The sequence below is a fragment of the Macaca nemestrina genome, chromosome 6 (assembly GCF_043159975.1).
Source record: "Macaca nemestrina isolate mMacNem1 chromosome 6, mMacNem.hap1, whole genome shotgun sequence".
NCBI lineage: Eukaryota > Metazoa > Chordata > Mammalia > Primates > Cercopithecidae > Macaca > Macaca nemestrina.
In genome coordinates, this window is record NC_092130.1 from 67607358 (window position 1) to 67632306 (window position 24949).

Consider the following 24949-nt stretch of genomic DNA (forward strand, 5'->3'; position numbering starts at 1 on the left):
TTCTATTTTCCCAAAATGAAAATGGTTTTTAGTTGTTATAAATTATAATAATACACGTTCATTACAAAAAATAAAAAATACACAAAAGAATAAGAAAGTAAAACCCACAAAAATCCCAGCACTCAGAGGTAACTATTGATAACATTTTAAAGAACATTCTCCCGCACATTTCTCTATGCATATACACACATCATACATATTGTATAATGAGATCATACACACTTGCTTTTAAATTTTTAGTTTTTAGACAAAAAATAAAAATAAAAAAATATTTTTTGCCCTGTTACCCAGGCTGGAATGCAGTGGCGTGATCATAGCCCACTGCAGCCTTGACCTCCCAGGCTCAAGTGATCCTCCCACACGGCCTCCCAAGTAGCTGGGACTACCACACATGGCTAATTTTTATTTTATTTTTTTTTGTAGAGACGAAGTCTCCCTATGTTGCCCAGGCTGAACTCGAACTTCTACCCTCAAGCAATCCTTCCCGCTTGGCCTCTCTAAGTGTTGAGATTATAGGTGTGAGCCACCACGCCCAGCACACTTGCTTTTTTAAAACTAAAAAAGTCGTAATTGGCCGGGCGCAGGGGCTCATGCTTGCAATGCCAGCAATTTGGGAGGCCGACGCAGGCGGATCACGAGGTGGAGAGATTGAGACTATCCTGGTCAACACGGTGAAACCCTGTATCTACTAAAAATACAAAAATTAGCTGGGTATGGTGGTGGGCACCTGTAGTCCCAGCTACTCGGGAGGCTGAGGCAGGAGAATTGCTTGAACCTGGGAGGCAGAGGTTGCAGTGCACTGAGATCGCACCATTGCATTCTAGCCTGGCGACGGAGCAAGACTCCGTCTCAGAAAAAAAGTTATAATTACCTAAGTCGATAATATTTATTAATATTCAACATAAATGCTCTCTGCCAGGTATATATTAGTTGTCTGGCATACAGTGGGGAGCAGGTGTGGCTTAAAGGACTTTAAAAAGGAAGGAAGACAATTAAACCAATGATAAATTGTGCTAAGCACTCTTGAGAGCAGGAATACAGAGTACCAAAGAGTAATTTATTTATTCCAGGTAGGTGGAGACAAGGAAAATGTCCAGGAAGAAGTGACATTTAAATTGTGGGGAAGGATGAGTAAAACATATAATATGAACTGAAGCAGAAGAGAGTTCTAGGCAAAAGGAATGTCCTGTGGAAGGCCTGGACATACTCAAGGAACTGAAGAAGTTGAAGTTGAGGGAGTGGTGAGAAATGGGGGCAAATATTATGAGATACTCTTGGAAGAGCAAGCAACATGAAGAATCTGGATTCTAATATATGTGAAGTGAGTAGCCACTGAAAGGTTTAAACAAATAAGCGATATAATCAGATTTGTGTTTTAGAAGAATAACTGACTATAATATGGAGGATATACTAGAAAAGGCAATGCTGAAGGCTAAAAATTAGATCTTTAAACAGAGATGTAATTTATCATTTTTAATATTTGCATGGATGTACCATATAGGTTCCATGAGGCCAAGGACTGTCTGTACTCTTCAATTATCAATTCTAGAGTCCAATACAGTATTTGGCATATAATACATATTTGTTAATTTAAAGATAATTATTAACAATTGTTAACAACAGCATCTGTTACCTTTTACTAAGCACTGACTATATGCCAGGGACTGTGTTAAGTGTATCTTGCATTTCACTCTCCCAACTGTTCTATGAGGTAGAGGTTTTATCATCATTTTATTTTACTAAAGAGGAAACATTAAAGCTCAGAGACTTTTTGTTACTAAGCTAGTTAGTGAGGGAGTGTGATTTCCTACGTTTGGTGACTCCAGAGCCACTTAACTAACCTACGGCTGACTAACTAATAATTTAACCAATTTATGACTAATGTCCATTTAGGTTATTTCTAACTTTTTGCTATTGTTAATATTATGATGAATCTCTTCAAACATGTCTGATTACTCTTGACTGATTATCTCATTAGCATAAAATCTTAGATGTTGCAATGATGAGCTTCACAACAGGCACATCATATATGATGTTAGATGCATTTGACAAAATTGCTCTCCCAAAAGGCTGTTTCATGTCATACAATTAAAAGTGATATAAGAGAATGCCTGTTTGCTCACCATTACTAATACTGAGTGTTATTGATCTTTGCCAACCCAATGGCTCCCCCACAAAATCTCATTTTAGTTTTAATTTGTATTTGTATATCATGATTAGTAAAGTTGATCATCTTTCCATGTTTACAAGTCATTTTAATTTCTTCTTTTATTTCCTGTTCATGTCCTTTGCTCATTTTAATTTTATTTTTAAAATTACTATTTTTTTACTTCTATGATGGCGTGAGACCATTTTAAGATACTATTTAAATAAATAGTTGTTATATAAATACTGTTTTTTGCATCTTGAATTTTAACTTTTTACATGTCATAAATGTTTGCAAATAATGTGATCTTGGTCATTTGTTTTGGAGTCTCGCTATGATTTCCTGGCATACTAAGTCTCGTGCTGTAATGTGAAATCTATTAATCCTTTCTCTATGGGTCTCCTACCTACATCATGATTATAAAAATGCTACCCACATTTTCTTCTAATTTTTTTATATTTTTAATAGTTTTCATTTTGACTTTAAATCTAATCTACTTAGAATTTATTTTGATATAGTAAGTGTAATATGGATCCAATTTATCATAGCCAGCTTATTGGATAGGTAAGGTTTCCAAAGTACATAATAATTGGAAGATGACCCAAAGCACTAAGAGTTGGTCTATTCCTATGGAAATATTTTTTTCTGTCATATAAGATTGAATTTTTCTTCCTCCTACATATGTGTAGGAATATATAATGTTCCAACTAATTCCCTAGGCAAAAGACAGATAAAACAACTCAAATGTGCTGTTTAAATGTAATTGCCTTTGTCCTAATTTACCACTTGTTTTCTAGTATAATGCTAACTAGTAACACTGAATGAAGTATGTTTATTTTGACTCAGTAAAACGAATTTAAATACTTAAGAATAAGACATTTTAAGCTTTACATTTTAATGAACTAATAGAAGCATATTCTTAAAAACAATACTACCAAAAGTAACCTAGAGAGACTAAGAAAATTTTCTGTATCAACAGTAGAAAAATTACCTTTAAGAACAATTTACTGAAATTCTGTTTTTAAAAAGTCATTCATTTACACTATAAACGTATTCACTGAAGAAAATATGGAGGATACAGAACACCCTAAAGAAAAATTCTATCATATTGGGCTGTATTTCAATAAAAATCTAATAGACAACTGATAGTAGCATAACAAGATAATAGTTCTGTGTGTAAAAAAAAAAAGCTTACTTTCATAATTTTGCTGAAAATGATGTGGTAATAGTTAAGCACAATTAGGCCATGTCTCTTTACTTTTTTGTGTGCATTACAATTATCTTTTTCAGTAAGACTTGGATTTCTAGATTTAAATAATCTTTAAATACAACAGGAAATAACAAAGCCTTTATAACTTAAAAAAACCCATAAAAATGTCTTTACATTGAATGTCTTAGTGAAAGAGCAAATCTATTCAAGGCAAGCAAAAATAACTAGGTCAAATCATACATATAACGAAAATGCAGCTTAGAGTTATTAAAAAAAAAACTACTCACAATCATTTTAGACTAAAACACAAACTACAGCCACAGAAATAGGTCTAGAAGATCTTTACAGCATTATTGTTGACATAATAAAGAGAAATGACAGCACGCTGGTACTGAATGCTTCTGGAAATATGCATTCAGGACTAAGAAAATAGGTAAGACTTATAGATCATTCTGAGAACCATCTTGCTTCATACTTTTCTGATATTTAAATAATTTCAAAAATACGATAAAATAATTTATTTACCTGACCATTACCAGAAGTTGCCATGTTGATTTCTGCCACTCCTTGACCTTCATTCTGCCGCTCAGCATCATGTGAGCCGGTTTCATGCTTGTTCTGAGATGACCTCTGTTAACATGGAGTTAACATCATTACAAGCAAAAATGGTGTAGGCTTTCTTAGTTCCCAGCTTTTTTTCTTTTTTGTTTTAAAGCTCTGAATACGTCAATTATACAGACTGATAAAGGCATGGAACTGCGTGTTACACTTCATAACCTCCAGTATGATTGGCGGTCGACTATCTCGGTAAGAGGAAAGTGAAGTGTGTCCCTTGAGCATTAGAGCTGCACAAGACAAAGGATTTCCTGAGACGGAATGCCATCCTCTACCAGCTGCGCTCACATTACTATCAGGAACATAACCCAAGTAGAACAAATAACTATCTTTTCTGTAAGGTTACATGATTCTGACAATTAATGGAGCTGTAAATAACAACAGTTAAACTATTACCTAAGCTTACAAATATCTTCTACTTAGGTATATTTATACACAGAATATATACATATATATATGTATATCTTCTAATATAAGTTAGGTGAAATAAAATGATAGGCTCTTAGATTCTGATATGAATAAAACCCAAAGCCTTTTCTAATGCAACCACCATCTGTTAACAGGAAATTAAAATGACAGATTATATCCAGTAAAAGCAGTCATTTCAAGATAGATTATCTCTAGTACAAAGCAATCACTGTATTAAAATACCAGCACAAAATTAAAGAAAAAAAAGAATTTCTCACTGTCTTTTATAGAAGCACCTATATGCTTGTTCTAGGAAAACAATATCTAAAATAAAAATTATGCATTAAAAATCTGACCTAACAGTGGATAATTAAATAACAGTGATTCCTAATGGAATTTCTTTAAACATCAAGCTTTCCTAGAACATTTTAAAATTGTGACTTAAAAAATTGATTTATATGCAACATTTCCATCAATAAACTAGTATTAGTTATATGCTGGCAAAAGTGAGGTAGCACTCAGTAATCCAGAAATATAAGAATAATTAGTACCATCTGAAAATCATGCTATAGAATTCAATGAAATCCACAAAAATAGATATACATATATAAAGTCAACCTAGTGACAAAATGAATCTAAGACCACAAAGATTTGACATTAAAGTGAAGATGTCAATATATTTGAAGAAAATTACTGACCATCTACTACGTTAGTTACTTGCATTAGATGCTGGGGAATACAGTACTAGCAAAACTAGACTTTGTTCTATGCTATCTTGGACCTTACAGTTTAGTCAGGGACACTGTCAAATAATGACAGAAATAATAAAGGTAAAATTGACAAATGCTATGAAAGAAGGGTACAAGGTGCTGTAAGTATATATAACAGAGAGAAATGAAATAGTCTGGAGGTTTGGAAGAGCTCTCTTGGGAAGTGCTGTTTGAGTAAAGACTTGAAGAATAAATAGGAGTTAACTAGGCAAGGAAGAGTAGAGGATGAGTGTTCTGGGTAAAACAGATCATATGCAGAGGACCCAGGGTAGGAGGGAGCGTGGCTTGTTTTAGCATGTCAAAGAATCATGGTGTGGATAAAGCACCAAAAATAAGGAGGAAAGTAGAACAAAAAGAATATGGTAAAAAAAAAAAAAATCTGATTTTAATGCCTTTTTCTGTGATTCTTAGATGGTATTCTTGCCTTTTCTACTTATAAGTTATAGTGAGGCCACTGCATGATCGCCCCCATATAATTAATACTAATATATTCATGGAAAAAGTTGCATGTAAATTTATTTTTCAAGTCAAATTTTAAATGGTCTAAGTAGGGAGGAAACATAGGAAAGACCAGTTAGGAGGCTACTGTATTAACGTAAGTTGTGAGACAGTGACACTGTGCACTAGGAAAGCAGTGACAGAGATGAAAGAAGTGGAGACACAGAAGTAAATCTGATTGGATTTACTGACAGATAGGATATGGGGAGTGGAGGAAGAGGTCTGGTGTCGAGTATTACTCCTATGTTCCTTAGCTCACACAATTCAATAATGATGGTGCTACTCACAGAGATAGGTAATACTGAGGAAGGATGAGGGATTTTTGTTGGAAGGTGGGGTAGTAAAGAGTGCTTAGGAGGAGCAGATTATTAATTATGTGTTGAATGTGTTGAGTAATATCCAAGTGCCTTTTTTTTTTTTTTGAGATGGAGTCTTGCCCTGTCACCCAGGCTGGAGTACAATGGCGCGATCTCAGATGACTGCAACCTCCACTTCCCTGGTTCAAACGATTCTCCTGCTTCAGCCTCCCAAGTAGCTGTGATTACAGTTGCTCGACACCATGCCCAGCTAATTTTTGTATTTTTAGTAGAGATGGGGTTTCACTGTTTTGGCTAGGCTGGTATCGAACTCCTGACCTCCTGATCCATCCCCATCGGCCTCCCAAAGTGCTGGGATTACAGGCATGAGCCACCGCACCCGGTCTTAAAGTGCCTCTGACGTGACTCAGTGAGGATGTAGAGCTGACACAGAGATTTAGCATAGAGCTCAGGGCTAGAAAAATATATTTGACAGCCATCAGCATATAGATGGTCAGTGAAACCCTAAGCATAAATGACACTGCTTAGGAAGAGAAGATATAGAGAGAAAAGAAAAATAGGCCTTAGGAAATACCCTTAATTAATGTCCAGGAACATGAGTCTATAAAGGCCAGAGAGGCTGGGCACAGTGGCTCACGCCTGTAATACTAGCACTTAGGGAGGCTGAGGCAGGAAGACCTTGAGCCTAGGAGTTTGAGGTTACAGTGAGCTATGACGGCGCCACTGCATTCCAGCCTGGGCGAGACTGAGACCTTGTCTCAAAACAAACAAACAAACAAACAAACAAAGCCAGACAAGTGGAAGAAACCAGAAATGTGACAGACGATGGTGATGGATGACGCATATGGTAACATTAAAAAAAAACACTAATGTTTACTATGTACTAATCACTTAGCACTTATTGATTTATTTAATCTTCAAACTAACCCTATGAAGTATTATTATCCCCATTTTATTTATTTATTTTTTGAGATGGAGTCTTGCTCTGTTGCCCAGGCTGGAGTGCAGTGGCACAATCTCAGCTCACTGCAACCTCCACCTCTCGGGTTCAAGCAATTCTTGTGCCTCAGCCTCCTGAGTAGCTGGGATTACAGGTGCCCACCACCATGCCTGGCTATTTTTTGTATTTTTAGTAGAGACAGGGTTTCACCATGTTGGCCAGGTTGGTCTTGAACTCCTGACCTCAAGTGATCTGTCCACCTCAGTTTCCCAAACTGCTGGGATTATAGGCATGAGTCACCGTGCCCAGCCATTATCCCCATTTTACAGATACAGAGATGGAGGTGCAGAGAACGTTAAGTAACTTGCTTTCAGTCACATATCTAGTAAATGGCAGAGTCAGAGCTGAAATCGCAACTCAGGCAATTCCAAGCCAGACTACCATTTAACATTTACTATCTTCATTTTCTTTCCTCCTTCCTCTTTCCTAATCACTTCTCTTTATTCTTTCACTGATCCTAGGTTACAGGCCTGCCTGTACTCTTTGATACACTGAAGACAAAAGAAGTGTGGTTGCTCACTATTATGAAAGATTAATTCTAACTAGTTTCCTCATTTCCATAGTTGCTTTACAACTTCTTCAAGGTTTTCTACTCTAGGTAATAGAACTGGAAAAAATTTTTGGTAAGGTATTTAAATATCACAAAATCCATCCATTTTAAGTGTTCGATTAAATGACTTTTAGATTTATCAAGCACAGCTGTAATCCAGTTTTAGAACATTTTCATCATTCCAATAAAATTCCTGCTGTCCATTTACAGTTAATCCTCATTCCCACTTATAGTCAGACAACCACTAATGTACTTTTTCTCTTTAGAAACTTTGCCTTTTCTGGACATTTGATACAAATGGACTTAAGTCTCTGGCTTATTTTACTTAGCATGCTCTGGAGGTTCATTCATGTTATAAATTCTGCATCAGTAACTTACTTTTAATTGCTGAATAATATTCCACTGAAGAGATATAACACATTTGGTTTATTCATTCACTGGTTGATACACATTTGCACTGTTTCTACTTTGAAGCTGTTATGAAAAAAATGCTGCTAGTGAACAAACATACAAGTCAAAGTCTTTGTGTACACATGTATTTTCATTTCTCTTGGCTAGATACCTAGGAGTAAGACTGCTGAATCACATAACTCTATGTTTAATATTTTGAGGAATCACTCAACTGTTTTAAAATGGTGGCTGTACTATTTAAATTCCCACCAGCAATGAGGGACCCTGCTTCTCCACATCTTCATCAATGCTTATCATTGCCTTTATGATTAAAGCCATCATAATGGGTGTGAAGCAGTATCTCACTTGAGCTTTGATTTGCATTTCCTTAATGATTGAGTATATTTTCATGTACTTATTTGCCATTCCTACATATACCTTCTCTGGTGAAATGCCTATTTAAATATTTTGCCCACTGAAAAGCTAAGTTGTATTTATCTTTATTAATGAGTTGTAAGAATACTGTGACTTTAGTAAGTATTCTTTATTTGCTATTATCTTTTAAGCCACACTGCATTGTCCTCACAGCTCCCATTCCTCCCAATGTATTTGCTTGTCAATAAATAAACTATGTCTAGAAGAACACACAAGAAAGTCATAGCACTGGTTGCCTCACATACCTTTATGTAACTTCTGAGTTTTGAATCATATGTAATAATTACTAGACTTAAATCATGTCCAGTATGTAGATCTTAAACCAGAGTTATAATGCAGGTAGTCCAAAGAAAATGCTATAAGAAATATGCTTCATGATAGAGAAATTATTTGGCAGAAGCTTTTCCCTTTCTCATATCTACTGCTCTATGAACTAATTTGCAAGTGTCCAATCCCCAATCTTCTCCATCTTCTAGATTCTCCCTCTAACTTACATTAGAATGACAAGAATGCAATAAACAAATCACAAACAGCAAAATTGTAAAAAGTGGTTTTGTTCTTTCTTAAATGTGAAATGGCACCTTCCTTTGGTTTACATTTATAAACTATCAGAATAATGCAACTGATATAACTATTATCATAACAAAAGGAAGCAATAAGAGATTGGATCATAGTAGCAGTCTGCCCTAAATCCAATAATATGAATAAAAAGTTTTGTACAGATACAAGAAGCACAAACAAGTTTCCAACCTGAAAGAAACTTGTAACAGTAATGGAAAATGAGGATTACTATTAATAAATGGTAGTACAATGAAATTCAAGGTGAACGGCATTAAATAAAATAGAGGGCTAATGTATATTATAATACAAATAAAATAATCAACTAGAAAAAATGTGACTATTGATTTAGAATATCAAAACCTGTCAAATGCAGCAAAAGAGTAATAATCACAATACAAGAAAGATGGAGGGAAAAGAACTAACTGTAACTAAAGCTATTCAATTAAAAACAAAACACTGCCTGTTTAAAAATAATTTAAAAAACAGACCATAAAGAATTTGCTTAAGGACAAAACACAAGTAAAAACTACAGGAGAAAGCCAAAAGGGTCATAGTAAGTAGAATGCTACATACATCAATACCAACAGAACTGAAAAGGAGCAAAAAAATACTGCTTTTTTCCTGGCCCTTTCAAAGGGCCAGAAAAAAAGAGTCCGTTGCAAAAATGAACACATTCTTTAAATCGCAAATATTTGACTTATACTGGCTTAAGATAATCATGTTAAACTGCTTTTAGGATTATGACTATCACATTTTACTTAAACTGTCTACTTAGCAAATACATGTTTCTACATATTTCAGATTCAGATGTACTAAATCCAAAGTTCCTCAGATATTAAAAAAGCCAGACATGGATGAAAAAGTTTTTTGAAAGAACTCTTTCTTTGTAATCTCTTTCAGCTGAGTTTTTGGGGAAGGGGGGATACTCACTCCCTGATCTCCAAATAACCTGCTTTAATGGCTAGTTCTGCATTTTTCAGTTGAATGCTTTATTTCAGTTCCACTTTATTGTTACACAAATTTTTCACAACTTACATTACTTTGACTATTAAATTCTAATCATAGCTGGCAGGTGGTATACTATGATCACCTTCCTTTACAACTTCTTGTTGCCCATGGAGTTAAAGGTTATCTTTACTGTTTTGTTCATTTGGTTTTCTGGGTACATATGACGTATCCTCAGTTTCTCTCCTACTGTGTAAATTTCCTTTCCCTTCAATACATTCAGAAACAGCAAGTATTCTGCTGACTTCATCTTCTTGGAATTAATCTCTCCTGGAATCCTCTCAATAGTTCCAATATGGACTGGTTGCTTTCTCAGGATGTCCCTTCATCTTTACTCTGCAGTTTCGCTCATCTCTTTCTCTTGTATTATATCACCTGGGTCTTGAGTCCCAAAAATTCATTTTTCTTGCTTTACATTTCAATTTCACTTGAGTATATGCTTTAATAGGTTCCAGAAAAGGGTGCATGAGAAAAACGTATTTTTGAGACTTTGCCTATCTAAAAGTGTCCTTATTCCACTCTCAGATTTAACACTTTGATTAAAGGCTAGAATGGTATTATAAAAAATATATCTGGTCTTTGTTCACTTGTACCTGGCAGAGAGCTTCAAATACCCTTGGAATTTCTCAAGCGATAGGGGTGTGTGTTATGCTAATAAGGCAACTCAGGGTAGGCCACCAGATAGCAAGAGGATGGGTGGCTGTCACCATGTGATAAGAGAGTTAGAACTTTGGGCCAGACTGACCTCCAGGGAGAGAAGGAGGCTGGAAATTGAGTTTAATCCTCCTGTGGCCAATTATTTAATCATGCCTACAGAATAAAATTCCAATAAAAATTATGGATACCAAAACTCAGTGTAGCTTTCTGGTTGGTGAATACACTGAAGTACTGGAAAAGGCGGGGCACAGTGGCTTACGCCTGTAATTAACACTTTGGGAGGCTGAGGTGGGCAGATCACAAGGTCAGGAGTTCGAGACCAGCCTGGCCAATATGGTGAAACCCCATCTCTACTAAAAATACAAAATATTAGCCAGGCGTGGTGGCGGATGCCTATAATCCCAGCTACTAGGAAGGATGAGGCAGGAGAATTGCTTGAACCAGGAGGCGGAGGTTGCAGTGAGCCAAGATCACGCCATTGCACCCCAGCCTGGGCTATAGAGCGAGACTCTGTCTCAAACAAAAACAAAACAATGAAGTGCTGGAAGAGTGACATGCCTAGATTCCACTAGGAGAAAGCATGGAATCTCTGCACCCCCATCCTCATCCCTACCCGCTTCCCTAGACCTTGCCCCATGTGTCTCTTCATTTGGCCATTCTTGATCTGTATCCTTATAATAAAACAGTTAATCCTAAGTATAGAGCTTTCAGTGAGTTTTGAGCCATTCTAATGAATTAGTGAATGTGAAGGGGTTGTGGGAAGCCTAGAATTTGTAACCCACTGGGCAGAAGTGTGAGTGGTTTGGAGATACCCAACATTTGTGGTTGGCATCTGAGGTGGGAGCAGTCTTGTGAAGGAATCGGCTCTTAACCTGTTGGGGCTGTGCTAACTCTGGGTAGTTAGTCTCAGAATGGAATGGTATCACAGCTCACTCACACAGGGGTGGAATTTATAGACAGCTTGGCAGCAGTCCTGGTGACTTGGGGACACCCAAAACTTGTGGCTGGTGCTTGAAGTGGACAGTCTTGTGATTGACTTTGTCTTTTACTTGTGGAGTTGACTCTAACTCTGGGTAGTTAGGATCAAAACTGAACCCAACTTAAGAGACTTAGTTCCATGTCTCTTCAAAAAAAAAAAAAACAAGGTTTTAAGAAATTGCTACCCTACTTCCCAGTTTCCAGTGTTATTAGTTACAAATGTAAAGGCATTTGTATTCCTGTTCCTTTATGTAAAATTTGTTTTCTCTTCCTTCCCTAGATTTTAGAATATTCTCTTTATCCCTAGTGATCTGAAATTTCCTCATGATGTGCCTTAGTATAGGATTATTCTCATACATGATATTAGACACTGGAGAGACCAATTTTTTGGAAAGCTAAGCACCTTGTTAAAATTTCTGTGAAATCTTGATTTATTTCTCTAATTTCCTGTCTCCAGTTTCTCCATTTTCTTTTTAGAACTCCTTTTATTTGGATATTGAACTTTCCTAGAAGGATCTATACTGTCTGGTAGTTAGTGTCCACTCATACTTAAGGGCGGGCTATCTATGAAAAAGTTAAATGAAGCTCTATATCTGAAGAATGGATTTTGTCAACTATAGTTACCCTGTAGGGTGATCTAGGTGGGTTGTTTTGTTGGTGAATTTTTCCATGTAAGTCTCTTTAAGTTTCTTTTCTTGGGTTAGTCACGTTTCTTCTCATTTTTTTTTCTCCCTTTTTAATGTTCTCTCAGCAGAACCAGGGCAAGTCACATTTCTTATAGAAGTTCCTTCCAGAAACTTGCCTGGAGATTATAAGCCTGGATGCTAGCCAGGGTTTCAGCATTCAGTAGGTAAATTTTCATGTTAACTCAGTTTTTTGTATGATACCCTCACCTTCAATTAAACAAGGCTGACCCCTAACCAAAGACCCTTTGTTGAGACGGGGAAATCCGTCTCTACTAAAAAATGCAAAAAAACTAGCCGGGCGAGTTGGCAGGCGCCTGTAGTCCCAGCTACTCAGGAGGCTGAGGCAGGAGAATGACGTAAACCCGGGAGGCGGAGCTTGCAGTGAGCTGAGATCTGGCCACTGCACTCCAGCCTGGGCGACAGAGCGAGACTCAAAAAAAAGAAAAAAAAAAAAAAAAGACCCTTTGTTTACCCTCTCCACCTCTCCAGAGGAAAAAGCTCTCATCTTTTGCTGGGATTGGAAAGGAGCAGTCACCTAGCTACGCAGGATTGTAGTGAAGTTCTGGAACTCCGTCTGCTTCTTAACAGAGTTTCAAGTATCTTCCTGCTTTTAACCTTTTTTTATTTTTACATCCAGAGGTGTCTAGTTGCTTCATGACATTTCTTTTTTTTTTTTTTTTTGAGACGGAGTCGCGCTCTGCCGCCCAGGCTGGAGTGCAGTGGCCGGATCTCAGCTCACTGCAAGCTCCGCCTCCCGGGTTCACGCTATTCTCCTGCCTCAGCCTCCCAAGTAGCTGGGACTACAGGGGCCCGCCACGGCGCCCGGCTAGTTTTTTGTATTTTTTTAGTAGAGACGGGGTTTCACCGTGTTAGCCAGGATGGTCTCGATCTCCTGACCTCGTGATCCGCCCGTCTCGGCCTCCCAAAGTGCTGGGATTACAGGCTTGAGCCACCGTGCCCGGCCATGACTTTTCATTTCTATTGCTGCCTTATGGGTCAACCCTCTCTGATATGCTAGAATGCTGTCACTTGTTTACCCGCTTTCCAGAGCCGCAGATTTTACTGTGGTCACCTTCCCTGGTCTTAATGCCTCTTACATTGTATCCTTTCACTATCATTTTAATGGGGTTTGTGGAGTAAGCACAGGTAAATGTGTATTATCAAGTCTTACTATGGATTACCCATAAAAAAGTTTACTTACTGGATAATAGCCAAATTAACTATCTGATTACATGTAAATTGAAAGCTAAGGTAAGGTATCTATATTTACAGTTCTATAAATTTTAACTGCCTAAAAGATAAAATAAAAAGTAAAAAATTTTGATAATTTAACTTCACGAAAAAAAGTTATGGTATTTAAATTCTCTGAAAGAACATCTATATTCCAGTGGTGCCACATTAAATTATACACATTTTCTTTTTTTTTTTTCTTTTTTTTTTGAGACGGAGTCTCGCTGTGTCGCCCAGGCCGGAGTGCAGTGGCCGGATCTCAGCTCACTGCAAGCTCTGCCTCCCGGGCTTACGCCATTCTCCTGCCTCAGCCTCCCGAGTAGCTGGGACTACAGGCGCCCGCCACCTCGCCCGGCTAGTTTTTTGTATTTTTTAGTAGAGACGGGGTTTCACCGTGTTCAACAGGATGGTCTCGATCTCCTGACCTCGTGATCCGCCCGTCTCGGCCTCCCAAAGTGCTGGGATTACAGGCTTGAGCCACCGTGCCCGGCCACACATTTTCTTTTCTTAGACTACCTACCTATTTTTATACCCACAAACAAGAAACGTAATTTACTAACCTCTGCTTCTGTTGCTTGGGACTGTAAAAGCTGTCGTATACGAAGTATGTCCTTTTCAATTTGCTGAATTCTGGCTATTCTTCGCTAAAATAAAACAAGAAACCTAATTAGTTATGTTTTTATTAATAATAATAATATAAATAATCATACTATGGCTACCACTTAACAGCTCAGGGTTATGCCAAACCATTCTTATTTAAAAAGCCAGACATATAAATATATTCACCCTTTAATAACAAATTGGGTTCAGTTCAATTTTTCTTTTCTTTTTCCTTTTTTTCTCGAGACAGAGTCTCACTCTGTTGCCCAGGCTGGAGTGCAGTGGCACGATCTCAGTTCACTGCAACCTCTGCTTTCTGGGTTCAGTGATTCTTCTGCCTCAGCCTCCCACGTAGCTGGGACTACAGGCACACGCCACCATGCCCAGCTAATTTTTGTATTTTTAGTAGAGATGGGGTTTCACCATATTGGCCAGGCTGGTCTCGAACTCCTGCCCTTGTGATCCGCCTGCCTCAGCCTCCCAAAGTGCTTACAGGCGTGAGCCACTGTGCCTGGCCCTGGGGTCAGTTCAATTTTTAAAAATACATCTGACTTTATTCAACAGATCTCTAGATCTGCTTAGTAAAACTGTGGAAATACAAGTCATATATCAAATCGTATGTTGCATGAATTATGAAAATTGACACAATACACATTGTGAAAATTTATTCTCAAAAATATTTCAGCAAAGAAAAAATTACACCTGCATTTAATCTTTTATATTAATCCAGACATTAATACAATATAATAAATTTATATAAACATAGTATACCAGTAAAGGGAAACAACATCTGATTTGTTTTAATAAACATCAGGATACCCAACCTTTTTGGCACCAGGGACTGGTTTCATGGAAGAAATTTTTCTACTGACTGGGGCGGGGGAGGTCTCAGGATAAAATTGCTCCACCTCAGGTTCTCAGGCATTACATAGATTCTCATGAGGAGCCCGCAACCTAGATTCCTCACACATGCCGTTCACAAGCGAGTTCATACTCCTAATGCAGCCACTGATGGTGACAGGAGGCAGGGCTCAGGTGGTAATGCTTGCTCGTGGCCTGGGGGTTGGGGATCCCTGGTTTAAACAGTAGGCCCAACTTTTCCCCAAAGTTACTTCTGTCATAAGTTAGTAGTATTTTTCAGCCTTTCCAAGTACCTAACTGTGGCTAAACATTATTTTTATCTCCAACACTAGGATCAAAAAGAGGACAGAGCTTTTGCTTTTCCACTATATGGAAACCATCAAGTGGCCACAAAGCAGTAACTACAGGCTGAACCACATGGAATGGAAACAATGTGGGGAATATGTTGTGTGTTTTTTTATAAAGCTAAACTTCATTTTAACTTTTATGAATACTAGTGAAAGTGGAAAAAACAAGTCACTTATGAATAAAGACTTTGCAAATCTCTCATAAAGCTAGTTTATGACAAATCAAACACATAGGTTTTAAAAACAAGTAATGACAATGTACCATTTTCTGTAATAATTCTATAGTTATTGACATCCTAATATTGAGAAATAAAAAATTATATTATAAAAGTAAACTGTTTCAATAAGGAGGGGTGTGTGTCAGAAGCTAGATGGAATAGTTTCCAAACATTTTTCAGTTATGTTCTCCATCAATAAAAGATTTCGGAACAAACATCACCCCCAACAGATAAATATTAAAAGTACTATAGCAATTAGCTTTAAATATATAGTTATAAAATGTTCATATGAAACTTACTCTTTGATCACATCTAGTTTTACTTAAATATAATGCCTTCATGCTTTTCTTACTACCATAGTAAAAATGTTTATTGCTATTATCCAGCCTTATGAAAAACAAAGAACAGAAAAACTCAAATTTTAAGTTGTGCTCACTGGCCGGGCGCAGTGGCTCACGCCTGCAATCCCAGCACTTCAGGAGGCCGAGACGGATGAATCACTGGTCAGAAGATCGAGACCACCTTGGCCAACACAGTGACACCCCGTCTCTACTTAAAAAAAAAAAAAAAATTAGCCGGGTATGGTGGTGCGTGCCTGTAATCCCAGCTACTCAGGAGGCTGAGGCAGGAGAATCGCTTGAACCCAGCAGGCGGAGGCTGCAGTGAGCCAAGATCGTGCCACTGCACTCCAGCCTGGGCGAGAGTGAGACTCTGTCTCAAAACAAAAACAAACCCCCCAAAATAAAAAATAAAACAAGAAGCTGTGCTCACTGTCCCAAATTAATCTATCTTAATTTTCTCCCTCTTTTCTTTCTTTTTAACAATATAACTATGCCGATTCTCTATCATGATTCTGAAAGTAGTAAACTTAAGGTAAAAAATATTCTCAAGCCAGGCACCATGGCTCTGGCCTGTAATCCCGGCACACTGGGAGGCCAAGGTGGGCAGATTGCTTAAGCTCAGGAGTTTGAGACAGCCTAGGGAATATGGTGAAACCTTGTCTCTACAAAAAATACAAAAATTCGCCAGCCATGAGGGCATGCGCCTGTAGTCCCAGCGACTTGGGAAGCTGAGGAGGGAGGATGGCTTGAGCCTGGGAGGCAGAGGTTGCAATGAGCTGATATCGCGCCACTGCCCTCCAGTCTGGGAGACAGAGCCAGACTCAAAAAAATAGAGAAAAAAAAAAAAAAAAGAATATTCTTTAATTAACAAATCTTCCCATGTCCAATTCATAGTATGAAAACCGTCTGAAGAAGAAATACCCGTACTTTTGGTAGTTTTCTAAAGATATTGCAAAGATGAATGATCATTTCTATAACCAGGTGGCAAATACTTCCTAGCTTCAAAGAGCCAAGCTACATACAATTACTGAATTTCTAAATTGGATTGTCTCCTCCCTTTCTATATAATCAGTTTCTATATAATTAGCTCCCTTCCATCAATACAGTCCTAAATAAAAAATTTTAATATTTAGAGAATGAAAACAGGAAATTATATCTCCTACTCCTCTCCATTTTATACTACATTTCCATATTGCCAGTATCTCACTAAATACTGAGGTCATGTCTATGTCTTGATGTCCAGTGAGGTGGATGGTTTCTGACATGACATTCCTTGTGCTTCTGTTTCTAATATGAAAATAGAAGAAGCCACTACACCTTGAGTATTCCTAATCCCTATCCCTAATACAAAAATCCAAAACCCAAAATGCTCCAAAATAGGAAACTTTTGGAGCACCCACATGGCGCTCAAAGGAAATGCTCACTGCAGCACTTCATGATTTGGATTTTTGGATTAGGGATGCTTAACCACTAAGTATTTCTTTCCTTTTTCTATATGACAAGAATATTTATGAAATTATGTTTAACAACAAACTGTTCAGGAGTATGGACTTGATATGACTTTAGAAAAAAGCGGTTCCTTAAAAACTTCAATAGTAACACAGATTCAGGATGACTCTCCACAAATTAGAATAGAAGGTAAATCCCTTAACTTGATAAAGGGCACGTATCAAAAACCAGACTTAACTGTGAAATTTTAAAAGAATTCCCTTTAAAGTCAAGACAAGAAAAAGAAGACCACTATCATTGTTTCCATTCAAAGATATATTAGAGTTCTTAATATAACAAAAGTAAAAACACTGTAAGGACTGGAAAGGATAAACAATGTCATCATTTGCGAACAATATGGCAATGTATAGAACCTTAAACCGGCGATGATATAATAAAATATTTCAGGAAGACTACTGGATACTTTTTACTTAAATGTAATTTAGTAATATAATTAAAGAAATTCCCACTTACAATACCAACAAAAACTGTAACATATCTACAAATAATTTTTTTAAATGATATGTAAACCCCTGTGGAGAATTTGATAAAACGTTATTGAAGGATACAAAATAAAGCCTAAATGAATAAAGAGATATAAAATTAATAACAATACCTAATAATTTGTTTACTATGTGCCAGGTTCTCAGTGCTTTTACATATATCAACTAATTTAATCCTCACATTTTACAGTTTATCAATATGTGTATTGTACTGACAAGAGAACTGAGACAGAGAATTTACCTAGGATCACAGTCTTGCTAAGTGACAGGTTTGGGATTTGAATATAGAAGGTTTGGTTCCAGAGTCCATCCTTTCAACCAAGACTAAATAGTATGAAGGTCTGATTTCTCCTTAATCTATAAATTTAATGTAATTCTAATCAAAAGCCCATGAAGCTTTTATTTGAATTAGAAGCTGACATTAAAGTTAAAATGGCAGAGTAATAAGGCAGAATACTACATTTTTAAAAACAAAGAAGGATTCACCCAACTGGGTGTCAAGATTTATAAAACTGCAGCAAATAAAAAATGTGGTATCAGTGCAGGCACGGAGAAGCTAAAGTGGACTAACAGAAGAGAGTCCAGAAATATCCAGCATATATAAACTTGATATATGATGAGAGATGACATCACTCATCGATGAGGAACTAGTGCGGTATCCAATACATGATAATGAGAAATTCAGTTAACAACATAAATATATGTATACATGTGTGTGTATGACTATACATAACTACAGATACACACATGTATAAATCAAGTGTATGTAAATAAATATGTATTAATATATAATACACATACACACATATATAATATACATATAAGTTAGACTCCTGCCTCCACAACATACATAATAGCAAACTCAAGATGAATTAAGGAGCAAATACAAGATTACCTTTATGACTTCAGTATAGGAAAAGATGTATAAATAGGTCACAGAAAGCACAAATCTGGCAATATAATTAATTGAGCTTTATTATAAAAGCTTATTTTTGTTACCATGAGGCCAATATAGATAACAGAATTGGTGGGGAGGAATTGAGATATATATTATCTACAAAGGATTGGTATCAAGGGGATATTAAAACATCTCTCAAACACATGAAAACAAGACATTTAACAATAGGGAATGATCAAGGGATACGAAGAAGTAACTTAGAAAGAAAACTCCAAAATCTAATAAATATATTCGAGATTCAACTTCAGTAGCTCAGGAAAATATGAAGGTTAAGATGACAAAATGTTTCATTGCCCACTGATTGTTAATTATAAATTCTGACTCACAAGTGATGGAGAAGACATACAGAAACAAGAATTCTCACATACTACTAGTAGAAATGTAAACTAAAAAGATCACTTTAAGAGCAATTTGGTAAACACTAATTCAAAACACTCACACCTTATGACCAGCAATTATGCTTTTAGATATATATCCTAGGGCAATGGTTAGCAAACCAGGGCCTGCTAGCCATCTGTTTTTGTAAATTTTCACTGGCACACAGCCATGCCCATTTAATCCTCATAATTCATAAATTATCTATGGCTGCTTTCTTGTTAAAAGGCAGGGTTGAGGCTGGGAGTGGTGGCTCATGCCTGTAATCTCAACATTTTGGGAGGCTGAGGCAGGTGGATCACCTGAGGTCAGGAGTTTGAGGCCAGACTGGGCAACATGGTGAAACCCCGTCTCTACTAAAAATACAAAAATTAGCCAGGCATGGGGGTGCACACCTGAAATTCCAGCTACTGGGAGCCTGAGGCACAAGAACCGTTTGAACCTTAGAGGCGGAGGTTGCAGTGAGACAAAATTGCACAACTGTACTCCAGCCTAGGCGACAGAGTGAGACTGTCTCAAAAAAAAAAAAAAAAAAAAAAAAAAAAAAGGCAGGGTTGAGTAGTTGCAAAAGAGACCATATGGTCCACAAAACCTAAATATTTACTATGTGGCCTTCTAAGAAAAAGATTGCTGACTCCTCACCTAGAGAAACTCTTCCATGTTTGTTTACAAGACAAGAAAAAGTATGTTTATCAGAGCTGTTTTTAACTGAAAAATTAGATCAACTTACGTGTCCCTCTACTAGGGAGGAGATACACTATATTAAACAGTATCATCAATTATGACAACATAGAGGTGTACTTACTACACCTTCACCCCACCAATTCCCACATCCCAGTAGTAAGTTCTATTAACAAACTGATGTGCACTTTTCCAACCTTTGCTTACATGCCTGTGGAAGAGTAAGTACCACCATACTAGGTGACCAAATACGCACTGAACAAGAGTAAATAAATAACCACGCAGTTAAGAGGTACCTGGAGACTAACAATCTCACATAGGTAGGCAAAAGTGGATTTTGAGTTTTCCTAAATTATTTACTAGTCATTTGTATGTGTTTTAATGGTCATATGCCATCTTTTAAATTAATTACCTTATTACATCCTCTGTCCATTAAAAAACATGGGTTGGCCGGGCGCGGTGGCTCAAGCCTGTAATCCCAGCACTTTGGGAGGCCGAGACGGGCGGATCATGAGGTCAGGAGATCGAGACCATCCTGGTTAACACGGTGAAACCCCGTCTCTACTAAAAAATACAAAAAACTAGCCGGGCGAGGTGGCGGGTGCCTGTAGTCCCAGCTACTCGGGAGGCTGAGGCAGGAGAATGGCGTGAACCCGGGAGGCGGAGCTTGCAGTGAGCTGAGATCCGGCCACTGCACTCCAGCCTAGGTGACAGAGCGAGACTCCGTCTCAAAAAAAAAAAAAAAAAAAAAAAAAAAAAAAAAAAAAAAAAAAAAAACATGGGTTAGGCAGGTGCAATGTACACACCTAAAGTCCCAACTATGTGGGAGGCTGAGGAAGGAGGGTTGCTAGAGCCGTTTGAGGCTGTAGTGTATTATGATTGCTCCTGTGAATGGTCACTGCACTCCAGCCTGGGCAACTAGCAAGACCCCCTTTCTGAACAAAACAAAAACACAGGGTTGTCTTTTTCTTACTAATTTGTAGGCATTCTTATATTTTAGGGATATTAACATTCTCCCCTTTATGTGTTATAAGTATTTTTCTCTTATCTTTCGTACAATGAATGATTTAAAATGTTACAAGATATATCCCAACTTTCCTCTTTACTGCTTTTGAGTTTCCATTCATATTTAAGATCTCTTGTCTGTATTTTATTCTATTAATTTTAGATTTATTTTTCACATTTGAATAGTTAATCAACCTGTAACTTTTCTTAAGATATAAGGGTTTAATTTCTCATCTTTTGAGTAGGTCATTAGTTGTACCTATATAATTTATTGAGTAATTTACCATTTTCTCCAAAATTTATAATGTAACTTCTGTCATATAAAGATTCTAAATATTCTTGTACCTCTTTCTAGTCTCTATTATTTGCCTAAATTTATTCCTGTGCTATTACCATACTGTGATTATTCCAACATCTTCACAGTAAATTTTAACAAATGCTACGGTAAATCTTCAATTACGCATTCTTTCATAAACATTTTTGGAAATTCTTGCACTATAAACTTTAGACTCATTTTTCTAGGTTCCAAAAAATTTAGTGTCCTTCAACAATTTTATGTTTTTCTTTATGCAGGCTTTTTCTAGTTACTTTAAAGTTTCCTGTTATTATGAACAGGTCCTCCTAACCCCATTTCCACTTTTAACTGGTAGTTATTGCTGATTTTTGTATGTATCTTAACTCCAGATACCTTACTAAATTCTCTTACTAGTTTAAATACTTTTTAGTTCATTTTATATAGCTTTTCTAGGCAAACCACCACATCACTTACAAATAATTATTTAATCTCTTCCTTTCTAGTTCAAAAATAGTGTAGGATTCGTAACACTTATTTTGTTTTTTCTACTTGCATCAGTCAAGCCTGTCAAACAAAGTTAAATAATAGTAATGACAGCAAGCTCCTCAAACATATTAATGATAGCAACGATGATTACCTCATTATTTCTCTGTTTTATTTTTCAAGACAGGGTCTTGCTCTGTCACCCAGGTTGGAGTGCAGTGGTGTGATCACAGCTTACTGCAACCTCTAATTCCTAAGCTCAAGCAATCCTACCACCTCAGCATTCCTTAAGGCAGCTGAGATTACGGTTGTGTGCCAACACAACTGCTAACTTGCGATCCCTTGCCTTGGCCTCCCAGAGTACTGGGATTACAGGCCTGAGCTATTTCACCCTGCCACTATTTTCTTAATATAAGGTTTGCTTCTGGTTTTTGGTAATACTTATATGTTTAAAAACTTTCATTCTATTATTTTATTTGGAATTCTTATTTACTCCTTCCCCTTGCAAATAAGACCCCATATTTTTTCTCATAGCTTCAGACCCTCCTGAGATCTCCTCTTCCAGGGCCGTTCTTGTTTCACTTGTTGAATCACGCAAGCAGGGAGTTAGGAGGGAAAGGAATGCTTTGGCTACCATATTCCCACTATTCTCAGTATCTTATTTTATAATAGCTTGTATACTTTAATCATTTAATAATTTAAAATATGTATTTATATTCTGTCCTAAAGTAAATATTTCTGTACACAACATATTTCTAGAAGTCCTATAGAAACACAGGGTCATAGAGCATAGGCATTTTAATTTTGGCAAATAATGCCAAACTGTCCTCCAAAAATGTATCAATTTATTCTTAAAACAACAGGGTAGACAATGTAATCCCAGCCTGTAATCCCAGCACTTTGGGAGGTCAAGGCAGGCAAGAACTCTTGAGGCCAAGAGTTCAAGACCAGCCTGACCCATATGGCGAAATCCTGTTTATACTAAAAATATAAAAACTAGCTGGGCATGGTGGCACCACAACTATAGTCCCAGCTACTCAGGAGGCTGAGGCACCAGAATCGCTGGAGCCAGGAGGTGGAGGTTGCAGTAAGGTGAAATCACACCACTGCACTCCAGCTTGTATGACAGAGCAAGACTGTGTCTCAAACAACAACAACAACAACAACAACAAAAACCAAAAAACCAAAGATTTAAAACAAGGTAGATGATGTTTTTTACTTTCACACCCTTGCTAATACTGCATGTCATCAAATTATAACGTTTCGGACAGCCTGATAGGCAAAAAAAATATAGTACCTTATTTTATGTTACATTTCCCTGATGTCTAATGATGTTTAAGCATCTTTTCACAATCGTTTATTAGACACTTGAACTTATTTTTGTGATAGAACTATTCACATCCTTTGACTATTTTGCTATTTGGTTATCTGTTTTCTTTCTTTTCTTTCCTTTTTTTTTTTTGAGTGCAGTGGTGAGACTGTAGCTAACTGCAGCCTTGAACTCCTGGGCTCAAGGGATCCTCCTCCCTCAGCCTCCCAAGTAACTAGGTCCATGGATGTGCACCATCATACTCAGCTTATTTTTTTTTTTTGGAGAGGCAGGGTCTTGTTATGTTGCTCACGCTGGTCTCGAACTCCTGGGTTCAGGTGATCCTTCTGCCTCAGCCTCTCAAAGTGCTAGAATAACAGGTGTGAGCCACCATGCCTGGCACAGTTGATAATTTTTAATTGATTTGTAGGTGATCCTCGTAGAGTAGGGATATTAAATCTCATATATTCTACCAACATTTCCATTATTTGCCTTTTTATCTTGTTTACAATTTCTTTAACCTTAACCTTCATATAACTATTTCCAGAATAAATGAATGCGTATGTTTCTCAAAATACAGAATAAAATTTCTTTAGAATATTAACTACCAAAATGAAGAATACTGCATTCCAGAATAAAAAAAGAATGACTATTTTAGCCCTTATGTGAACAAAATGGCCAAGAAAGAACAAAATGGCCAAGAAAGAACTCAAGTTAACCTCTCTTCAGGGATATAAACTGTCTGGAATACACATGCTTATATTTAAATAGCACAAGAATTTTTACAACTACCACCTCGTCTTGTTCTTTAAGGATCTCTCTCTCTCTAAAACAAAAAAAAAGCTCACATTAACAGATACAGAAAAACTAACTTATGTCTACAGTATCCCATATATTCATGTTCTAAAAATGCAAATTCATATAAACCTAAGTAACATTTCTGTTTTTTGAAACAAACAAACCTAACATTTTAAAATAATTCCATGAAAATCTCAAATTTAAATCTAAATATAAAATGGAATATATTTTTAGAAATTATTTATATATTCTTGGTTTTAGTTCTTTGCCAGTTATATGGTAATAAATATCTTCTCCCAATTTGTACCTTATCTTTTCACTTTCTTTAAGGTACTTGAAGATAAATTATTAATTTTAATACAGTAAAATTATTGGTCTTTTATCATTAGTGTTTTAAGTCTTTCTTAAGAAATACTTTCCTACTCTAATACCAGAAACATACTTATGTATATTTTCTACTGAAAGGTTTAAAGTTTTATTTTTGACATTTAAGTCACGAATCTTTCTGACTGGGATAGGGGCAAGAGGGAAGGTAAAAAAAGCAATATATTATATACATGTATTATAACTAACATGTACACATACATGCACACACACACACTAGTTAAGCCTCCAACCTCATTAGGAAACTAACATGTATAGACTATGAAATATAGCATGGTACCGGTGTTTTAGTAGCACCTTAGCCTACCACCATACTCCAAAACCGATAGAATATACATTATGTTTAGGCTGGGTGATACGGTTTGCCTCTGTGTATCCACCCAAATCTCATCTTGTAGCGCCCATGTGTTGTGGGAGGGACCCAGTGGGAGATAATTAAATTATGGGGGTGGGTCTTTCCTGTGCTGTTCTGGTGATAGTGTAATTCTCACGAGATCTGATGGTTTTAAAAATGGGAGTTTCCCTGTCAGTCTCTCTCTCTTTACCTGCCACCATCCATGTAAGACACGACTTGTTCTTCTTTGCCTTCCACCATGATTGAGAGGATTCCCCAGCCACGTGGAACTGTTAAGTCCCTTAAACCTCTTTCTTTTATAAACTGCCCAGTCTCGGGTATGTATTTATCAGCAACCTGAAAATGAACTAATACACTGGGCATGATGACTCTAAATCCCAGCACTTTGGGAGGCCGAGGCGGGTGGATCACTTGAGGTCAGGTGTTCAAGACCAGCCTGGCAAACATGGTGAAACCCCATCTCCACTAAAAATACAAAAATTAGCTGGGCAT

The 24949-nt window shown here is 37.0% G+C and overlaps 1 protein-coding gene across 15 annotated transcripts in view; it reads right to left on the reverse strand.

The window, feature by feature from the left end:
* The window catches only part of LOC105499964 (APC regulator of WNT signaling pathway), a 144143-nt gene that overhangs the window by 42822 nt on the left and 76372 nt on the right, over window positions 1–24949 (reverse strand). For all 15 annotated transcript variants that reach the window (XM_024787152.2, XM_011772858.3, XM_011772854.2 and 12 more), the window contains 2 exons: window positions 14017–14100; window positions 3882–3986 (listed from right to left, as the gene is read on the reverse strand). In XM_024787152.2, the coding sequence (XP_024642920.2) occupies window positions 3882–3986; window positions 14017–14100 (189 nt within the window). The remainder of the gene's footprint in view (window positions 1–3881; window positions 3987–14016; window positions 14101–24949) is intronic.